The 19193-nt window shown below is 49.3% G+C and overlaps 1 protein-coding gene and 1 pseudogene across 3 annotated transcripts in view; both read left to right on the top strand.

The window, feature by feature from the left end:
- The window catches only part of LOC123825556 (katanin interacting protein), a 189798-nt gene that overhangs the window by 73186 nt on the left and 97419 nt on the right, over positions 1–19193 (top strand). For all 3 annotated transcript variants that reach the window (XM_045849080.1, XM_045849079.1, XM_045849077.1), the window contains 2 exons: positions 4554–4685; positions 7481–7609. In XM_045849080.1, the coding sequence (XP_045705036.1) occupies positions 4554–4685; positions 7481–7609 (261 nt within the window). The remainder of the gene's footprint in view (positions 1–4553; positions 4686–7480; positions 7610–19193) is intronic.
- LOC123825557 lies at positions 14836–15389 on the top strand (annotated as a pseudogene).

The raw sequence follows: 19193 nt of genomic DNA, 5'->3' as shown, positions 1-19193 counted from the left end.
TTCTAGGCGGAGGAACAGCAGTCCGTGGAGGGGTCTGGCTGCGTCCCAGGCCTGGGCCCCTTGCCCAGCGAGGCTCCCTCTGTGCCGCTCCCCACCCCCTTCTCTCTTGTGCCGGCTTCAGCATTTGGGCAGCTACTGAGCGGTTCCTGGGAAGGAGGGAGGAGCACGCTCTCCTTGAAAATATCATGGAAAACCCCAATCTGTGATGAAATTTGGAGCTTTTACAGCTTCATCCTGGCCCTAGGCAGGAAAGCCCCCAGGGGTCCCCTGGCCTGGAAGCCCCGGGTTTTTGCATCCCGGGTAGTGCTGCCCTCCGTGGGCCCTGCTGCTGACAGGAGCCAATGCTCTGGAGCGCACTGACGAAGCCTGGGAGGCAGCGCGGCCACACTCAGAGCCCGAGCCCAAGGCAGCGAGGCTGACGGTCGTGAGGAAGGCAGAGCAGAGCGTGTGGCTCCAGAAATAGCGGGGCGCACTGCCAAGCGAGGGCTCTCTGGAGGAGGACAGTGTCCTGTGGCAACTCGCTTCTGTGCCTCTTCCACCCCCTGTTCCCTGATAGGGTGTCTCCCTGCCTGCCTTTCCCAGGCCCTGCTGCTCTCGCTAGGGCCTTTTCCTTGAATGATCTATGGCTCATGCCTGGTTCCTTTTCTGAGTGCTAGATGTCCTCAGAAATTCTTTAGTTTTCCTCCGTCCTCCCCCAAGGGCCTCTGTAGTAGCACAGGCTGGGCCCACTTACTCTTCAGGTGTCTGCACGCTCAGCTGTGGTCTGAAAATAGTAAATGTAAAATTCCAGAAATAAACAAGCCATACACTTTAAATACCACACTGTTTTGAGCAGCGTGCTGACAGCTCACGCTGTCTAGCGCCGTCCTCCGCGTGACATGGGCCACCCTGCTGTCCGGAGTCTCCGTGCCGCACACACCGCCTGCCTGCCAGGCCTCAGTGGCCCTCTCGGCTGGCAGACCGGGTGCATCACAAGCACTCGTGTTCGAGTGGCCCTTGTTTGACTTAATGGTGCCACATTCACATAGCTTTTACTACAGGACGTTGTTATAATTGTTCTGTTTTAGCATCAGTTACTGTTGTAAAGCTCCCACTGTGCCGCGTTTCTGAGTTAAACTTTATCGCAGGTGTGCATGTATAGAAAAACACATAGTGCACATAGGGTTCGGTACTGTGTGCAGTTTCGGGCATCTGCGGAGGTCTTGGGGTTTATCCCCTGTGGATGAGGAAGCACTAGTGTATAGTGTGGTGGGTTAGAACGCTGGTTGGTCAGCAAACACCAGCCCCTGAGCCAAATCTGGCCACAGCCTGTTTTCGCAAATAGTATTTTTTCTCGTTTAGTCATTTCCCATGTGTCCCAGTTTCTGTCCCTTCACTGATGGTTCACAGCCGTGCCCATTTGTTTAGGCATCATCCATGGCTGCTTTTAGGCTGTAATGGGACAGCTGAATATTTGACACAGACCCTATGGCTGGCAAAGCCCAAAATATTTACTTTTTAAAGGAAGCTTTGGCTCAGCACTGGTCTCTGGAGCTGTACTGCTGGGGCTCCAATCCAGCCTCTGTTGTCCCCCAGCGGTGCGACCTTGGGCCAGCGGCTCAGAGGCTTGTGCTCAGGTTTCCCCAGGATCACCGTGAGGCTGACTGAAAGAGCAAACAAACTCGCCCAGGGCACGTGGAGTGCTGACCAGTCACACTGAATGAAACAGCACCTGGCGTGAGAGCGCGGACGGGGCTGAGGGGTGGCGCGGACATGTCCGAACTGCTGAGTATCCCCCAGGGCACCGCAGCTCCGGCCTCATGTTCTGCTTTGTCAAGCCGATGGCTAAGTTCATCAGCCCTGTGGGGAAGCTGGGTCTTACCGTGGGCATGGTTCTAACACTGCCAGGGTATGAGGGGAAATGCACGGTCTAAATCACTATCCCTCACCTGGGGAGTAGATTCAGGACACGTGGGTTGGTGGACCTCTTTCTTTGCTCAGTGCCAGGACTGCACTAGGGTGAGGCCCAGGGTGGACGTTTAAGGAGACCCTCCCTCTTGCGTTTGTGCGCTGGGAGGGAGCACCACCTTCACCGTAGCTCCCTGGGCACCTCGCTGGCCCTGGCCCTGCCACGATGTCCAGCACAGCCCACTCTGACCCCAGCACTGGGGTGGGCGGCAGTGCATGTGCTCGACTACCGAGTGACACAGGTGGCTTGTTTCTTCGGTCCACAGGGGATAAAGCATGAACTTGGCGAGGGGGGGGGCAAGTTGTCCTCACGGCAGCTCTGACAAAGGTGCCATCAGTGCCACCTTAGTGGATGTGGAAAGCAGTGCTTGGGGAGGTCATGTGACTTGCCCAGGGTGGCCTAGGAAATAAGCCCCAGAGTTCCGGGAGTCGAACTGGTCTGCCTGTGTTTAGAGCCCAGGCCCTTCACCACGCACGAGCAACTCTGATACAGCCACAGAAACGTGACAAGTGCCTAGTGGGCCGTTCGCAGCCAGGCCTCAGCTCAGCTGCAGGTAGCGGACCCCGGTCCCTGGGGCATGAGACAGTTGTATTTCTCTCACAGGAACAAGGCATTTGGAAGCAGCCAGGGACTCAAGCTCCTTCTGGTTTTCCATGGGGCCACCCTTCGGGTGTGGCTCTGTTCCTTATTCCCATGGGATGGCTGCTCTGCAATGGAACACCCCGTCCACATTCCATTAGGAAGATGGGTAGAAGGATAAAGGGCCAAGTCCTGTGTCACTGAGTGAGTCCTGGTCAGCAGGAAAACAGTGGCTTTCTCAGCAGCTGTATCCACATGCAGACTTCCGGCCACTCACATCTGGCTCACACGGCCATCCCGAGCTGCAGGGGCCTCCAGCATGTGCTCATCTTAAAGGGGCACGTGGCCGTCTCAGCGAATCGGGGTTTTGTTAGTAAGCATGGGGAGGGCAGTGGAATGTCACTGGGTAGTCAGAGTGCCTCCCCAGCGCAGGTGCGGTTTGGCACATGGAGAAGATTTGGGAGAATGGCATTAAGGTTGGGACACCAACATGAGCGAAGGTACAGCAGTGGGAGGGTTAGGGCACAGTCAAGGGTCAGGATTCTGTCACAAATAACACAAACCCTACTTGCACTGGCTGAGCGAAAAGGAGACAGCTGCAGCAGTGTCTTGTTTCCAGTGTGACTGGACCCAGGGGTCTAAATAAAGCCATCGGGACTTGGCTCCAGTCTCCCTGCTCTCTGTCTTGTCTCTGTGTCAGGGGCAGGATGGTCTCCGGCAGCTCCCGGTACACCCGCCCCCCTTGGCTCAGCACACCTGTTGGAAGGGAGCACCTTCTCCCCACAGCTCCAGCAGGAATCCCAGGGCTACTCATTGGCTACCTTAGGTCCATGCCCGTCCCTGAACCCTGGCCAGGGTGTAGGGTGGGGCTGACTGACCAGACCCGAGTCACCATCTGCCCTTGGGCCTCATGTGGACTGGGCAGGGAGGGGATGGGCCTCAAAGGAAAATGGTAGAGATGCTCCCGGAAGGACGGGGAACAGATGCTGAACTAAAAACCTGCGTGCACTTGGGATATAGAAAGCAGTTCTGTTGGGCTCAGCTGTCAGGGCCATGACTATATGTGCAGGAGGCAACATAGGGAGATAGATGGGGGACTGGCTGTAGAGGACTTAGCGTGCCAGGCGCACTGCTCAGGGTACAGGCTTGGCGGCTAAGACAGGGAGGCCCAAACAGCAGTGGCTTGAACAACATGAAAGTTAGTGTCTGACAGGACAGGTCAGTGGTGAGCAGGCATCCTGCTTTGAGAGGTCACGGAGGAACCAGCTCCTCTATGGCTTTACCACCTCCACACGGCGCTTCCTCGCACAGTCCTCGGCAGCTCACCACCACCTCTACGCTGCAGCCGGGCAGGGGCCATCGTCCCCTTCCCTTCAGGGGCCCACCTCAAAGACGCACACAGCCCTTCCCCCCACACCTCACTGGCCAGGACGTGTCCACATGGTCCCCCTGGTGCAGGAGAGGAAGGAGAAACAGACCCTGGGGGACAGCCCACAGCCTGCCACACCAGGCCACCAGGAGTGGGTTTCCCGAAGAATGATCCCAGGAATGCTGGGAAGAGGAGAGGCCCCACCACGCACGCTTTCCATGGCCCAGACAGTGTGAGGAATGGCGCACGCTGCGTTTTGTTTTAGGATGTCCACAGGTGTGTGTGGCAGGTGGGGGAGGGGGCGTATTAAAGGCCCAGAGAAGTCTTGAAGAAAAATTTTAAACATTTGATCACAAAGCTATCAGAGAAGCTTAACACCTGCTAAAATTATATGGGTAAGTTATTTCAAGCCAAAAAGTTACTAAAAAATTCTATGGAGCACACTTTGGGCAGTTGGAACTGGTCAAGACTTCTGAGCGGAGGTGGCCTGGGCCGTCTGGGCTGGCCTGCGTGGGATGATGCCGGGCCAGTGTGGGGACGCAGGACCGGGCTGTGCACAGGCACACGCCTCGTTGTCAGCCCCAAGCGCGCTTGCCTCCAGAGGGGTCAGGGTATTTGTTCCACCGTGCCTGAAACGGTCTGAATTTCTGTGTACAGAAATCTGTGCAGATCAGAACAGAAGCTGGCTCACGGCTGCACATCGAACCTCCCCTGGACTACTCTGAAGACGCTGAGCCGTGGGAGAGCGTGACTGGCAACACAAAGGACGCTTCTGGGGGCCATCCGCAGGTAGGAGTGGCTTCCACTAAGTGCTGCAGCCGCTGTCGGGGCACCTTCTGTTGTTTACTCCTTCCTTCCTGCGGAAAGAGTCCTCTCCTAAGGGATGACCCAATGACCTGGTTTCCCTTCCCCATCCCCAGAAATGGGATTTTACAGTGAGCAAAATTGTGGACTTCATTGCCTTTAGCGTCTATCTCCCATACAACACACGCAACACACAGTGCCAATACGCACTCACTCGCTTCTGAATAATTCAAACAATCCCATGCTCAGGAGCAGTCGGTGCAAACGGCCATCAGTTCCTCCTCGCCTGGGAGGCTGGCTTATGGCCACTTTCAGTCTGTCACTGTCCCCGCCCAAGCCCATGCACAGAATGCGCACGTGCCCTTGAAGCAAGAGGCATGGCAGTTTCTCCTTCTCCTTTGACCATTTGGTGTCCCCTGCAACACGAGCAGGCATTCCGTCCTGTGCAGGCTCCCAGGCTCCCTGAAACTCAGGCTGTCCCTCACAAGCTATTAAGCCCATTAGCATTCCTGTGCGTGCGTGCTTGGAATCGCCAATGCCCCGCTCCACCAGCACTGAATTTTCTCCGCTGTGTGTGCTTGATTGTATTTCTTCCTTTTTCTCCTCTTCTTGAGGGGGCACTCCATAAGCCTTCCTAGTCAGTTTCCCCACGGAGTTATTTTCCTGCGAAGTGAGAGTGAAACGGCAGCACCAGTTCTCGGCAGAGGCCGAAGCCATAAGAGATGCAATCTAAACAGGCAGAGGAAAAAAAGTGCGTGGTTAAATGTGCTCAGCCACCTCCCAGTGTTTGCAAGTGCAGCCTGAAATGAGCAGCAGGAGAGGCATGTTTGTGTGTATGCTTTCCATCTGACCCTCGCTGTTGAAATACACCAGCCCTTCACCCACAATCAAAGCCTCAGTGAACTTCAATTTCTCGGTGGCTCTGAGGTCGCAGACTGGCGTGCTGCCGGCGCGTTCTGTTGGCCGCCACCCTGTTGACTTGCATTGTACTTTCAAAAGATGTGAATTACTAGCTGACATTTAAGAATCAGGAAATTTTATGTCAAAATCTGAAGTCGGGGCTTCTCTTGGAAAATCAGAAGATTTGGGAACCACGTTCTTACAGACATTGTTGACCGAGTTGAGGCACGGCCTCCCCCTTAGACAGTGTGTGTTCCCATGTCTGCAGCCCTCAGCACAGGTCCAGGCACCATTCTTCACCCTGATGGCGAAGCAGACAGTGAACAGCACATACCACACCAGGAGGCGGTGGGCATATCAGAGAAACAAAGTGAGGAAGGGCCTGGAGGAAGCTGGGCAGGGTCTGCCAGCTGATGTGGGAAGGCCTTGATGGAGACTCGTGAGCAGAGGCCTCCAGGAAGCTAAGGGGTGAGCCACTGGGAGAGGTGCAGGGGGCGGCGGGCGCAGAGGCCCCAAGGCCGAGGCCAGGGTGGCCGGAGGTGGGTGGTCGAGGGGGCGAGGAAGAGGAGGTGAGGCTGGACAGGTGACCCAGGCTCAGACCACACAGGGCCTTGAGAGCTGTGGTAAGGATGCGGGATTCTACTTTGAGTCGGAGGGAATGTGTGGTAGGTTGGTTGGTTGGTTTGAGTTTCAGTTTAGCAACTCCAGAGAAAGGAGGGCACCTCTTCCAGAGAGGTTCGCCTGGCGCTGGGTCTTCGTCCTGCTGGCTCTCCTCAGGCCAGGGATGCAGTCAGTGGGTGAGGAGGCTCCACTGAAATGACATTGGCTCCACTTAAGTATCAGGAATAAACAAAATGTACGTTTTTGTTCTAATATTATTGACATATCATTTTTCCCTGATATTGCATGATCAATATGAAAAGTTCAAATGATACAAAGGAAATAAAAGTCCTTTCATAATCTCACTGCCCCAGAGATGTTACTGTGAATAGGTAGTTACACAAACATCCAGACTTAAAACTGTGCATACCATTAGGTCCAAGAGGAGATTGTTATCTGGAGTGTTCTGGCCCTTTCCTGATGAGTGAGTGGTATTTGCCAAGATTAGTTATCTTATCAGCCCCTGAGAGTGTGACAGGCGATAGGAAGACTTGACCGCCTGACACCTTCTGGAATGCCTCTTCTGAGTTTCTCCATCATCCAGTGCTCTAAAGTCGTTAGCTGGTGCATGTCAACAACCTAAAGACCTGTCACAACCCGTGTGTCACCAGCAGGTCTGCGTGTGGTCGGCCATGGCCCGTGATGGCTTACCCCCCCGTTGGCACTCGGTGGGTGTAGGCAGTGGTGCCATCACCGGCCGCTCCGGCTGAGCCCCCGCTGTGAGGAGCTCGTGCCCACGGAGCTCCTCAGCGAGGCCCCGCAGTGTCCGCTGATTTCGAGGGTGAGACCTGAACGAATGAGGGGTCATTTTTAGGGCAGTCCCGTCGCTTGGGCTCCTCTGTTTCAGATCATCATAAATAACCTTTGAGCGAGTGCCTTTTTTCTTTCCTTTTAGTGCTATTTGCACATATGTGGGACTATACCATTCATACTGTTTGGTAATCCCACATTGTTCACTCAGCATGTGTGGCCATCTTTCTTCCCGGTCCTCACTCCGCTGCGTGCACTGTCTGGGGAGTTGGTGGCCCAAGGTCGAGTCCTGGTCCGCTTGCTGGCTGTGTTCTGCAGTGGTACAGGTTCGGCCAGGAGGAGTCTGATCGGTCGGCTGTGGGAGCGGGCGCAGAGACCCGCTTACTGAGGAGGGAGGCTGGGGGCAGGGGCCGCACGTCTGTGGGGACAGAAGTTGCCCTCACTACGTCCCGCTCTCTGCTCATCCCCAGGACTCCAGACCGCCCAGCAGCAGCACACCCTGCGATTTCCGCTTCTCCCTTCAGAGGGCACATGGACACCCTGCCCCTCCCAGCGGCATGGACAAAGCGAGGATTCTCTTAACTATTCAGGATGTAATGGTAAGAGTGCTTTTCTGCATCATAACCATGAAGGGCCAGGGTCTTCTCCACAGCCGAGCAGTGGGGTCACAGGATTTGGGGCCACGAGAGACTTGTTGTTTATACTTGGCAACACTACAGATGATGGGATTTGACTTAAACAAGAAACCTCTGGCTAATCCACCAGAAGATTAAAAAAAACACAGGAGAGATGTAGCTTAATTACATTGTTTTTATTTATTTATTTTCTTTTTGATATAAAAAACAGATTTAAAAATTGTTTTTCAATAACAGTTCACATTAAATATTATTTTATATTAGTTTTAGATGTATATCATAGTGGTTAGACAATGATATGACTTTACAAAGTGATCCCCCCAGTGTTTCTAGCATCCCCCGGGCACCACACACAGTTATTACAGTGTGACTGACTGTGTTCCTTGTGCTGGACTTCACATCCCCACGGCTGTTCTGTACCTGCCAGTTGGTGCTTCTGGTTCCCTTCACCTTTTTCACCTGTCCCTCACCATCCCCTCCTCTCTCCTAACCATCAGAATGTTCATGGTGTCTATGAGCCTGTTTCAGTTTTCTTTGTTCATTTATTTTGTTCTTTGGATTCCACATAAGGGGAAACCGTATGGTGTTTGCCTTTCTCTGACTTATTCCACTGAGCATGTACGCACCACGGCTTTTTTATCCACTTGTCCATTGACGGGCACTTGGGCTGCTCCTATAGCTTGACTATTGTAAGTGACGCTGCAACGAACATGGGGGTGTGTAGATTCTTTCAAATTGGTGTTTGGGGCTTCTTTGGATGTATTTTCAGAAGTGGAATTGCTGGGTTATAAGGCAGATCCCTTTTTAGTTTTTTGAGGACCCTCCACCCTGTTTCCCGCAGCGGCTGCACCAGTCTGCACTCCCACTGGCAGCTCCCTGGGGCTCCCTTGCTCTGCGCCCTCACTGGCACTTATTTGTGTGGATTCACTGATGACAGGCTGTTCTGTCAGGAGTGAGGTGATATCCTGTTGTGGTTTTAATTTGCATCTCCCTGATGACCAGTGATGTCGAGCATCTTTTTATATTTCTATTCAGGGGCTCTGCACATTTCTAAAACTGAATATTTTTTGGTGTTGAGAGTTGTATGAGTTCTTTATAAATTTTGGATATTAACCACCCATCAGATACATAATTGGCGAATCTCTTCTTCTATTCAGTAGGTTGTCTTTCTGTTTGTTGATGGTTTTTTCTTCACTGTGCAAAACTTTTTAGTTTGATGTAGTCCCATTTGTTTACTTTTTCTTTTGTTTCCCTTGCTTGAGGAGATATATCAGAAAAAATATTGCTGAGAGAAATACCGACATTATTTTTAAAAAGCAATAGTAAAGGCCCACATTAAGTGAGCACTTACTAAGTGCCGAGCACTGTGTTGAGTGTGTAACATCCGTACTGCATTAACCCTGTGTGCTAAGTGCTGGGCATTTTAACCCCGTGTCGTAGTCTGAGGAAACGGAAGAGCAGAGAAGTGATGCTGCTCACGCAGGCCTCTGAGGGGCCCAGCCTGGAAACCCAGACCCCGTGACTCCTGTTCCCTGGGATCAACAAGCCGGCACAGACGTGTTTGTGCTTCTGCAAGTGCCCAGCTCGCCACAGGGGCACAGTCTGTGGTGCACATTAGTGACATTCTGCCTGGGAGTAAGGTGTTCAGAGGTGCCCTCCATCAGTCATACTTAGCTGTTTTAAACAGTGGTTGAGAGGACCTGTCCTCTGTCAGGTCTTTCCCCTGTGACCTCAGTGCTGGGAATACTTATGGGAAATGTTTTTCAAAAATGAAATTCAATGAGGAAACAACCAGACAAACCTGAACTGAGGGACAGTCTACAAGACAACTGTCCAGGAGTCTTCAAAAAGCCAGTGGAGTGAGAGGCAGAGGAAGGCTATTCCAAACTGCAGCAGGGTGAAGAGGTCACGATGGTGCCGTGTGAGATCCTGGGGAGGACACTTGCTATAAATCTGAGGATGGTTTTGGGAAACTCAGCAAAGTGAAAAATGAACTATTTATATTAGGTAATGTCGTATTGATGTTAAATTTCCCGAATTTGGCAATTATGTTGTGATTGTGCAAGAGACGGTCCTTGTTCTCAGGGCACACGTGCCGAAGTGTGTGGCACGAGGGGCCGTGATGCCCGCTCCCACGCATCCGTGGGCCAGAGTGAAGAGCGCGCGCTGCATACGCTGAGGGAGAGCAAAGGGAGAAGAGGGGAACGGGGCAACGTGCTAACAGTGGGTAAATGTAGGGGAAGGGGTTTTGGATATTATATATTCTTATACATTTTCAGTGGCTTCAAATTTTTTTAAAATAAAAGTTTTTAAAAAGCTTTGTTAAAGCTAAGCATCAGCAAAGGAAGGAATAGAGAAAGGTGAAAAAGGAGCCCAGCTTAGACAAACCGAGTGGGACCAAACCGAGTGGGACCGAACCACGTCAGCTGCCTGACTGCGCTGCTGTGCTGTGCCGGGCGGGATGTCCCCGTGGGGAACCAGGTGCGGGTGCGTGGGATCTTTGTGCGCTGTTCTTACAATGGTGCATAGAATCTACAATTAGCTCAAAATAAAAAGTAGAGAATAAATAAAATAAGCAGAGGCCCTGGATGGTGTAGCTTAGTGGATTGAGTGCCGGCCTGTGAACCAAAGGGTCACCGGTTTGATTCCCAGTCAGGGCACATGCCTGGGTTGCAGGCTAGGTCCCCAGCTGGGGGCACATGAGAGGCAACCACACGTTGATGTTTCTCTTCCTCTCTTTCTCGCTCCCTTCCCTCTCTAAAAATAAAATACACTTAAACAATCTGTTTAAAAGTAAAATAAAATAAGCACAGATGCTTCGGTCCTGACTCTCACCTTGGCTTTGGGCTCAGGCATTGTATAACATCATGTTTTAAGCACTCTATGTAACAATAATTTGCAGTAAGATTTGAGAACCACAGTTACAAGGAAAAGATAGGACTGTGGATCATGAAATTTGATATGTACAAGAATCACTAAGGTTATTTGTTTAAAATGCATATTTTTGGTCTAATTTTTAAGCTACCGGTTTTTGTACATAGGAGGTAGCATACTTTTTTATTTTTATTCTCACCTGATGACTTTTTTTTTCATTGTTTTTATTAGAGAGAGAGGAAAGGAGAAAGAGAGAGAGAGGGAAAGAGAGAGAGAAATATTGACTGGCTACCCTCTTGTAGGTGTGCCAACTGGGGATTGAACTGGCAACCTGGCTGTGTACCCTGACTGGGAATCGAACCCATGACCTATGAACTTTTGGTCTACAGGATGATGCTCCAGCCAACTGAGCCACACCAGCCTGGGCAGGAGGTAGCATACTTTTTAACAAAAGAACTTCTGGTGATTCTGAACCAGAAGGCCTGAAGAGTAGAGTCCACTTCAAATGGAAGGAAAGGATTAGATATAATTGGGACTTTGTGCCTTGGATTTGGGGACTATAAAAGAAAGAGATTTAAAAATTCAAAGTTAAAATCTTATCTACACCATATAAACCAAGGCAACTATAAACAAACAAACAAACAAACAAACAAACAAATAATGAATACTCAACAGAAGTTCACAAAAGCCAGAAAGGGTGGGAAGAGGTTTGCCTGGTCTTTAAAATCATATTCTGTGCTTGTGGAAATTTGGGTGGGAGATGTCACTTAAGAAATAGTAAATGAAAGATGCAGAAGTTTAATAGCTGTAGACAGCATCTCTTAATAGCTGTATTACAGATCAATTTCTATTCAGATATTGACTATTAATGTCAAAGAAAGGCTAAATTATATTCAAATAGTCTTTTAAGAAGACAAGGAAGTCAATATATTTTAGAAATATTTCATAGAAAATTATTTAAGTTTTTGACTATTTAAAGATATGAATTTTAGATAAATAGGAAATTAATTTTATGTTGTTATATTAAGACATTATTAAATCAAAGAAATGAATATGAACCCTTCATATTTGTTTTCTTTTTTACTTTGGTCACATAAAAAATGTATTTCAACCTGAGAAAAAAACAGTTCTGAGAAAATAGGGACATGTGGGAGAGGATTATTATTAGTTATGACTTAAAAGAATTATGCTCCAACGGAAGGTGAGGGCAGAAACACAGTGATGAATGGAAGAGAGTGTGGCAGAGATGGGAGGGCCCGGACCCGTGCCTGCAAGGACCCGCGTCAGCTCGCAACGCGACGCGTGTCATTGGTGGGCCCAGAGCTGTGCTGTGGTCATGATTGTTGCTGTTTCATTCTGAATCAAAAATTCATTCTGAGCAGTCCCCCTCCCAGTTTGCCCTGGTCCCCACCGCTCCCTACTAGAAACCCTGAGACTCACATTGCCATTTTACACTATGTTATGCCTTCTGAAGATGGAGCTTGTGACTGCTGTCCTGGGGAGTTACAACAAAAGAACGAGTGACTGAGACTCAGCAAGCCTGGAGCAGGTAGTGTGGGCTTTCCCATAAACTCCGTGGGGCCCTGGCTACATCACATTCTCGGGGCCCCTGTTACCTCCCCTTTGACACAAAGCAGTGGATTAGGTTATTTCCTCTGTTTCCTTGTCAGCTCGGAAATTCTACGTCCTAGGTTGAGTTTACAGAAAAACCCTATTTCTGATTACAAAGTCCGTAAGAGTAGAAGACACATAATAGTTTATTGGGCCCTGGCCTCATCCAGGAATTCCTTCTGTAGGTCATTTGCAAGTTACGTATTTAAGGCTTGATACACCCTTTCTCCGCCCTAGACCTGAGCTTCGTGTTGTCCGAGATATGTGCTCTTTGCCTCCTGTGTGTCTGGTCCTTAGAAAAGTGCCTGCATAGAGTTGGTTTGCAACGAAATCTTTGTTAAGCAAGCGAATTGAATAATTGAGTGAATCAATGAGTGAGCGTGTGGTGTAGATGTTGATTCGTCACCCTGGGCAGCCCACACAAGCTGAGTTCAGTCATCACATCACTAAGTTGTAATTACAGTGACAGTATTTTCCAAACTATGAATCAGGAAACATAATTTGACAAAGAATTTTTCTGCTGCTTGGGGCAGCAGAATCCGTTGGAGAGATGGAGTTTGGATCCTGAAATGTTGTGATTACTGGCACAGGGTGCCCATTGAAGGGGGTGTTTTCAGTGCTACGAACGAGGCAGGTGGGATACCAAGCACAGCTCTTGGTATAGAGTTGGGGGTCTGGGGGAAGGGTCTCCACATGGCTCGGCTGACTGCCATTGTGGGGAAAGGGCACGAAGCTACGAGGCTTCTAGTTTTAAGAGAAGCCAGGTATCTGTGTTTCTTTGTGCTTGATTTCTCCCATTTTTTTTTATGTTAGTAACTAATTCACAATCATCTATGAATCAAAGACAGTAAATAGCCAGACTTGGCTTTCAGACCATCAGCTTGGAACTTCCGGTTCAGACAATGAAAGCTTTGTTGGTTCCTGACAAGAGAAGAGGAAGAAGTCTTTCTCCTTCCCAGTGGCACTTGAAGTAGCCCTCTGTGCCCAGCGCCACCAGGGACTTGGTGTCCTGAATGCATCCGGTTGGACAGCTTAGATTAAAGGGCGGGCTGGCGGCTGGCATCAGGAGGGCTCTGGGCAGGCGAGTCAGACAGCTCAAGGCCAGCTGAGCAGGAATAGCTCCGTGATGTGCATGAATGGTTCATGTGTGAAGGGGATGACGCTGAGCAAGCATGTAGATGCCCGTGAAAGGCAGGTCCCGGAGGGAGAGATGTAGTGATCCTTTCACCTCGCAGAGCACTCCTGTAAGTGAAGGTATCGGGCAGCCTCTGACTTATTATAGCATCTTTTTCAATCCTAATAAAAATAAAGTGACCTCTGAATCAGTATTGGAGTAAATAATATCTTTTATTTCTTGCATTTATAGCCTACATAAAATTTCTTGGGTATTTTACATTATTTTTCATCATTTTATATAATACCTAATACATGAGCACTTTCACACTAGAAAAGATTCAGACAATTCAGAAGTAAACCGCGTAGAATGCGAAAAGCTCTCTCCAGTCGCCCAGCCAGACTGTGCCCACTTGGTTTCAGTGAGCATGTATACTTTATTTATTTTGTCATTTATTCATTTATTATTTTCTATTTTAGTTCATTTCCGCTTTTATCTTGATTTTTTCTGTAAACTTTTTGTTTAATTTATTGCTTCAGTTCTACCCCAGCCCCACGACACATTCTGGCTTCTTAAGTTGAATATTTAATTCATTGATATTCAGTCCTGTTTTCTTTTATAGCAATGTAAAGACTATAATTTTTTTCTCTGAACACTGCTTTGTTCTTATCCCACAAATTTTGCTATGTATGTAGTGTTCATTATCATTTATTTCTAATTAGTTAGTGATTTTAGGGTTTTCCCCTCTTCTGTTTAGAAGAGTTTTTTAGAAATGTTCTAGGTAGTTTTCTGTCTATTTGTTTTGCTGTCCTCTTGTGTTAATATCTAATTTTACTACATTATGACGAGGAATGACTTGTTTGGTTTCTGTTTTTTGGACATTCCTGAGGTTTTATTTGTAGTCTACCAGACCGTTTTTATGAATGCTCCATGTTATTTTAAAAGAATAATAATTCTCTTTTCGGTACAGAGTTCTCAATCTGTTAAATCAAGCTATTCATTGAATTATTTGACCTGGTGAGCCTTTTTTTAAAAGATTTTATTTATTTATTTTTTTAGAGAGGAAGGGTAGGGAGGGGAAAGAGAGGGAGGGAAACATTGGCATCAATCTGTTGCCCCTCATGCCCCTACTGGGGACCTGGCCTGCAACCCAGGCATGTGCCCTGACTGGGAATCGAACCGGCGAACTTTCAGTTCGCAGGCCAGTGCTCAACATACTGAGCAACACAGCCACGCCTTTCTTTTTTTAATCTTCAGCCCAGGATGTTTCCCCCCCCACCCCCATGATTTTAGAGAGAGGAAGGGAGAGAGAGAAACATCAATGTGAGAGAGAAGCATCAATTGGTTGTCTCCTAGAGATGCCCAGACAGGGAATTGTCCCACCTGGACCAGGACTTGAACCCACAACCTAGTTATGCATGCTGACTGGGAATTGGACCCGCCCAGCCTTTCAGTAGTAGGACAATGTTCCCACCAGCTGAGCCACACTGGCCAGGGTCCTGGTGAGTCTTAAAGTCAAGTCCAGACTATCTATATCAGAATCACTTGGGCTGCTTTTTAAAAATGTGAATTCTTGGTCACTGTGATACACTTAAGCCACTTGATCCACCTGCTGAAGCTGGCCCTTCTGCGCTGGGCTCTGGCAGCGCCAGGCCTGGCCAGCAGCGTGTGCGTGCCCCGTGACGGCTGGCGCTGTGCTCCGTCCATGCACGAGTTCTCAGCCAAGGACATCAGTAGGCACATGGTTAATGTGGACAAGGACCAGGGCTTCGTGGGCATTGTCACCAGCATGGCCTTGCACTGACACAAACAGATACAAACTGCACTCTGCCCATCGACCCGCACGCCTGATGTGCTGAGTGCGGTGTGCAGATCCTGGCTTTCCCTTGCAGCCAGTCCGGGAGGCAGGAGCTGGGGACGATTGCAGAGATCAAAGAGCTCGCTGCTGGCTACAATGTCACATTTGATATGTGCAGCAGGATCTGTGAGAATGGAAAGGATGCCCACTCGCTGTGGAAGTGTATGAAAGTCCAGCCCAAGGGAAGGGGCATCCTGCGAAATGCCGTCAAATGGAACTTCACCGAGTTCCTTGTTGACAAGAACAGTTGCGTGGTGAAGTGGTATTGCCCCATGAAAGAGCCCTGATCATAGAGAAGGACCCGCCCAGCTGCCAGTAGCTCCATAAGTGTGTACCCCTACCCGAGCCACCACCATGCCCCTCGGAGCCTTCCACCCAGCACCCGTGACAGTCTGTCTAAAAACCAGCCCGCTGGGGGGCAGACCTGAGAACCTGGCGTGCACCCCTGCCGGAGGAAGGCCCGCAGCCTTGCCTGGCTCGTAGCTGGCCATCCCCACCCCCTGGCTGTCTGGTGGGAATAAAACATACAAACTGGGAAAAATAACATGTGAATTCTCATAGCCCTTGCAAAGACACAGCACTGGTATAGAGGGGATGGAGCGTGCAGAGTCTGCATTTCTAACAAGACTTCCAGGAAGTTGTTATGCTCATTAGCAAACCACTGCCATAGAACCTACTTAATTTTTGTGTAGTTCATCCAGTTCACTTCTGTGAACCTTTCAATTTTCCCTCATCTTTCTCTGATTTTGCTTTTTATATTTCAAATATCTGTCATTGTGTGTGTATAGAGTCTAGACATTTTCTAATAGAGAGTACTATTTTTCCATCCGAACATATCAGTGTCATTGTCTTTGTCCCATTTAAAGCAGTAGCTGGGCCTTTTCAATCTGAAGGTGTATGTCTGTCTTTAGCACTGGAAAATTTATAATTATTATTGTCATCTTCCATGGTGTCTGTTCTGCCCTCTGGAGCATCTGTTGAACAAATGTTGGCCCAGATCTGATTTTTCAAGTCTCTTACTTTTTCTTTCAAACTTTCTTTTTGTCTTTTTGTTCTGTGTTCTTATAAAATTGTTTGGCTTGATTTTCTTGCACACTTAGTCACCTTGTATCTCTTTCCGCTATTTAGCTGACCTTTTAAAAATGTTAACAAAATTAGCCCTGACTGGTGTGGCTCAGTGGATTGAGCACCAGCCTGAGAACCAAAGGGTCACCGGTTCGATTCCTAGTCAGGGCACATGCCTGGGTTGTGGGCCAGGTCCCCAGCAAGGGGTGTGTGAGAGGCAACCATGCATTGATATTGTTCTCCCTTCCTTCCCCTCTCAAAATAAATCAATAAAATCTTTAAAAACATCTTTTAAAATGTTAACAAAATTAAAACTTTAAAGATCTTTAGTTATCTCGTTTTCATGGATGAAAGTTCTCTTACATATCTCCAGGGATGCCCTGGCCAGGTGGCTCGGTTGGTTGGAGCATCGTCCTGTCCACCAACAGTGTGCGGGTCGATTCCTGGTCAGGGCACGTACCTAGCGTGTAGGATTGATCCCCAGTCAGTGCATGTACAGGGGGCAACAGATGGATGTTTCTCTTTCTTTTGCCTTCCTCTCTCTCTGAAATCAATAAACATATTCTTGGGTTAGGATTATAAAAAAATCTCCAGGGATATTAATTTTCTGTGTTCTAAAGCCTTCCTCTATTCCATTAACTCTTTTTTTCTGGGGTATTAGTTTTTTTATTAATTTGGTCTTTCAAGGTATTGATTTTTCCCAAATGTGTGCTCATTCCGGGCTGTCTGCTCACCCTTGTGTTCGAGAATGCCACTTCCTCTGCTCGTTGTGTTCGATGTGACCTGACCCTGTGACTGTGGGGCTGGGCACAGCGTGCTCCTGGGAGCTGTGTGTGTTGTGTTCCATTGCAGGTGTGGGAGCTCCCCGTCTGCCTCAGAGAGGGTGCCCTCCTGTGGGGGGCGCGGTCCTGCCTTCTGGCTCAGCGTCACCTGCCAGGCTTCGGCCTGTGGGTGAGCGCCTCTGTGCTTAATGCAGCTGGAGAGGGGCTGGTAGCCTTAAAAGTACCCCCATTAATGTCCCAGGGCTTCTCCTCACTCCATCTTGACTTCTGGACTCAGCCTCACTTGTGCGTGCACGCGCACACACACACCATTCCTTCTATGGAAAACAAAATTTTTTAAAAGATTTCATCTATTTACTTCTAGAGAGTGGGGAAGGGAGAGAGAAAGAGAGGGAGAGAAACACTGACGTGTTAGGGACACATCAATCGGTTGGCCGCCCCTGCCCTGGCTCCCAACCAGGGACCTGGCCCGCAGCCCAGGCATGTGCAGACTGGGAATCAAACTGGTGACCCTTCAGTGGGCAGGCTGGCACTCAATCCACTGAGCCACTCCTGCCAGGGCCCATGGAAAATTTTAATGCCCTCATTTTGGTCTGTAGTTTCCTCTGCTTTTTGTTCTGCATAGATGTGATCTCTGCCCTATGCCTTTTAGGAATTCTGCAACATCTCTTGTTCACCCACAGCATTATTTACTGTTTGGTCCCTGTTCCATTCCCTACAGCCAGCCCCTGCTCTGGGCCAGCCCCGGTGAGGTGTCCACGGGCCTCCCAGCCAGGTAGTGGCAGCCCCGGAGCCTCTGCTTCCTGAGCCCATGCTCCTGCTCTTGCATCACCCCCTCCTTGCCACGGGGCACTTTTTTTCCTCATGATGGATGCTGGAGCCTGCCTCAAGGTCCTTCATAAATCAACTTAGCTTTGAATGGAAATTAGTAAAAAGGAAAGTCCAAGGTTGAATGGGGACAGAAAGAATCAACATTAAAAATATCACACAGGTATTTAAGCACATGCAGAATTCAGCGTTTCTCAGCTGTAGGTCCATCAGAACTGGTGTAGGCAGGGGTGTCCAACCTGCGGCCCACAGGCCGCAAGCATCCTGGGATGGCTGTGAACACGGTCCAACACAAAATCATAAATTTACTTAAAATATTGAGATGTTTTTGCAATTACGTGTCACAATGTAATCAACGTGTGGCCCAAGACAACTCTTCTTCTTCCAGTGTGGCCCAGAGATGCCAAAAGGCTGGACACCCTGGAGGGGAATGTGATTTTAAACATATACAGTGTGGATCCTAAAGTTAGGCCTCAAGTCCATTCATTCTGGGAAGTTCGTCATCTGGGAGCCACCAGGCTTGTGGCATGGGCTGGTAAGCCCTGGGTTAGGCTTCTCGACACTCCTTACACTTGTGATTGCTTCCAGAATGGCTGTCCTTGTTCCAGGTTAAAATTCCATGCAAACAAGGACCCTGTCTGTGTGGTCACTCCGTCCTAGTACTTAGCAGCCAGACCTGCTAATGGGGACAAATGCATCCAACAGTTAAGAGTTTTAGAATAATGAATGAGTGAGAAGGAGAACAAGCTCGTCTCTACCCACTGAGCACAGGGTGACACTCCCTTCTGGGCCAGGCAGGTTAACACAGTGTGTGAAATGGCTCACGTGGGCAATGGGAGCTGGTGGGAAAAACTGACTGTGTGCGGGCGAAAGGCACTTCAACCCCAACTTTCTGAAAATGCCAAATGAGGCATTACAGGGGGTCAGCAGGGAGAAGGGGTGTTGGCTGCAGGCCAGTGAATCTACCCCAGAGGCTGCTACTTCCTCAAGAGAGCTGTCTTACAGTATCCATCATGGCATTGTGGCCTGAACATTTGATCTTCTTGTAGGCAAAGCCAACAGGACCTGAGAAATAAAGGAGAACGTGCTGTCACCTCAGTTTTAAACTTCCCTTGAGAACCAGACCTCTGTGAGGACGATCACGAGACACTAACTCAGTGCAGTTGTCTCAGTGCAGCCCTCCCCCCGGCAGCCTTCTCAGCTCATCAGGGCGCATGTTCCCTCAGCAGAGGTCGGGCGCAGGCTCAGAAACTTGCTCAGGGACGTAGGACGGCTGCGGTGGGCCCAGCACCCTGGCCCAGAGCCTGCACCTGGCTGTTCCCCGTCCCAAAGACAATTACAGGTTTTAATGCTTCATCTGCTAACACTTGACACACATTTTAACACATTTAATGGACTCAAGGTGGCTTTGTGTCC

The sequence above is a fragment of the Phyllostomus hastatus genome, unplaced genomic scaffold (genome assembly GCF_019186645.2).
Source record: "Phyllostomus hastatus isolate PE091 unplaced genomic scaffold, TTU_PhHast_1.1 phas_contig_64, whole genome shotgun sequence".
In the NCBI taxonomy this organism is placed as follows: domain Eukaryota; kingdom Metazoa; phylum Chordata; class Mammalia; order Chiroptera; family Phyllostomidae; genus Phyllostomus; species Phyllostomus hastatus.
Note: the sequence above shows the minus strand (reverse complement) of the source record. Positions and strands in the feature narration are given on the sequence as shown.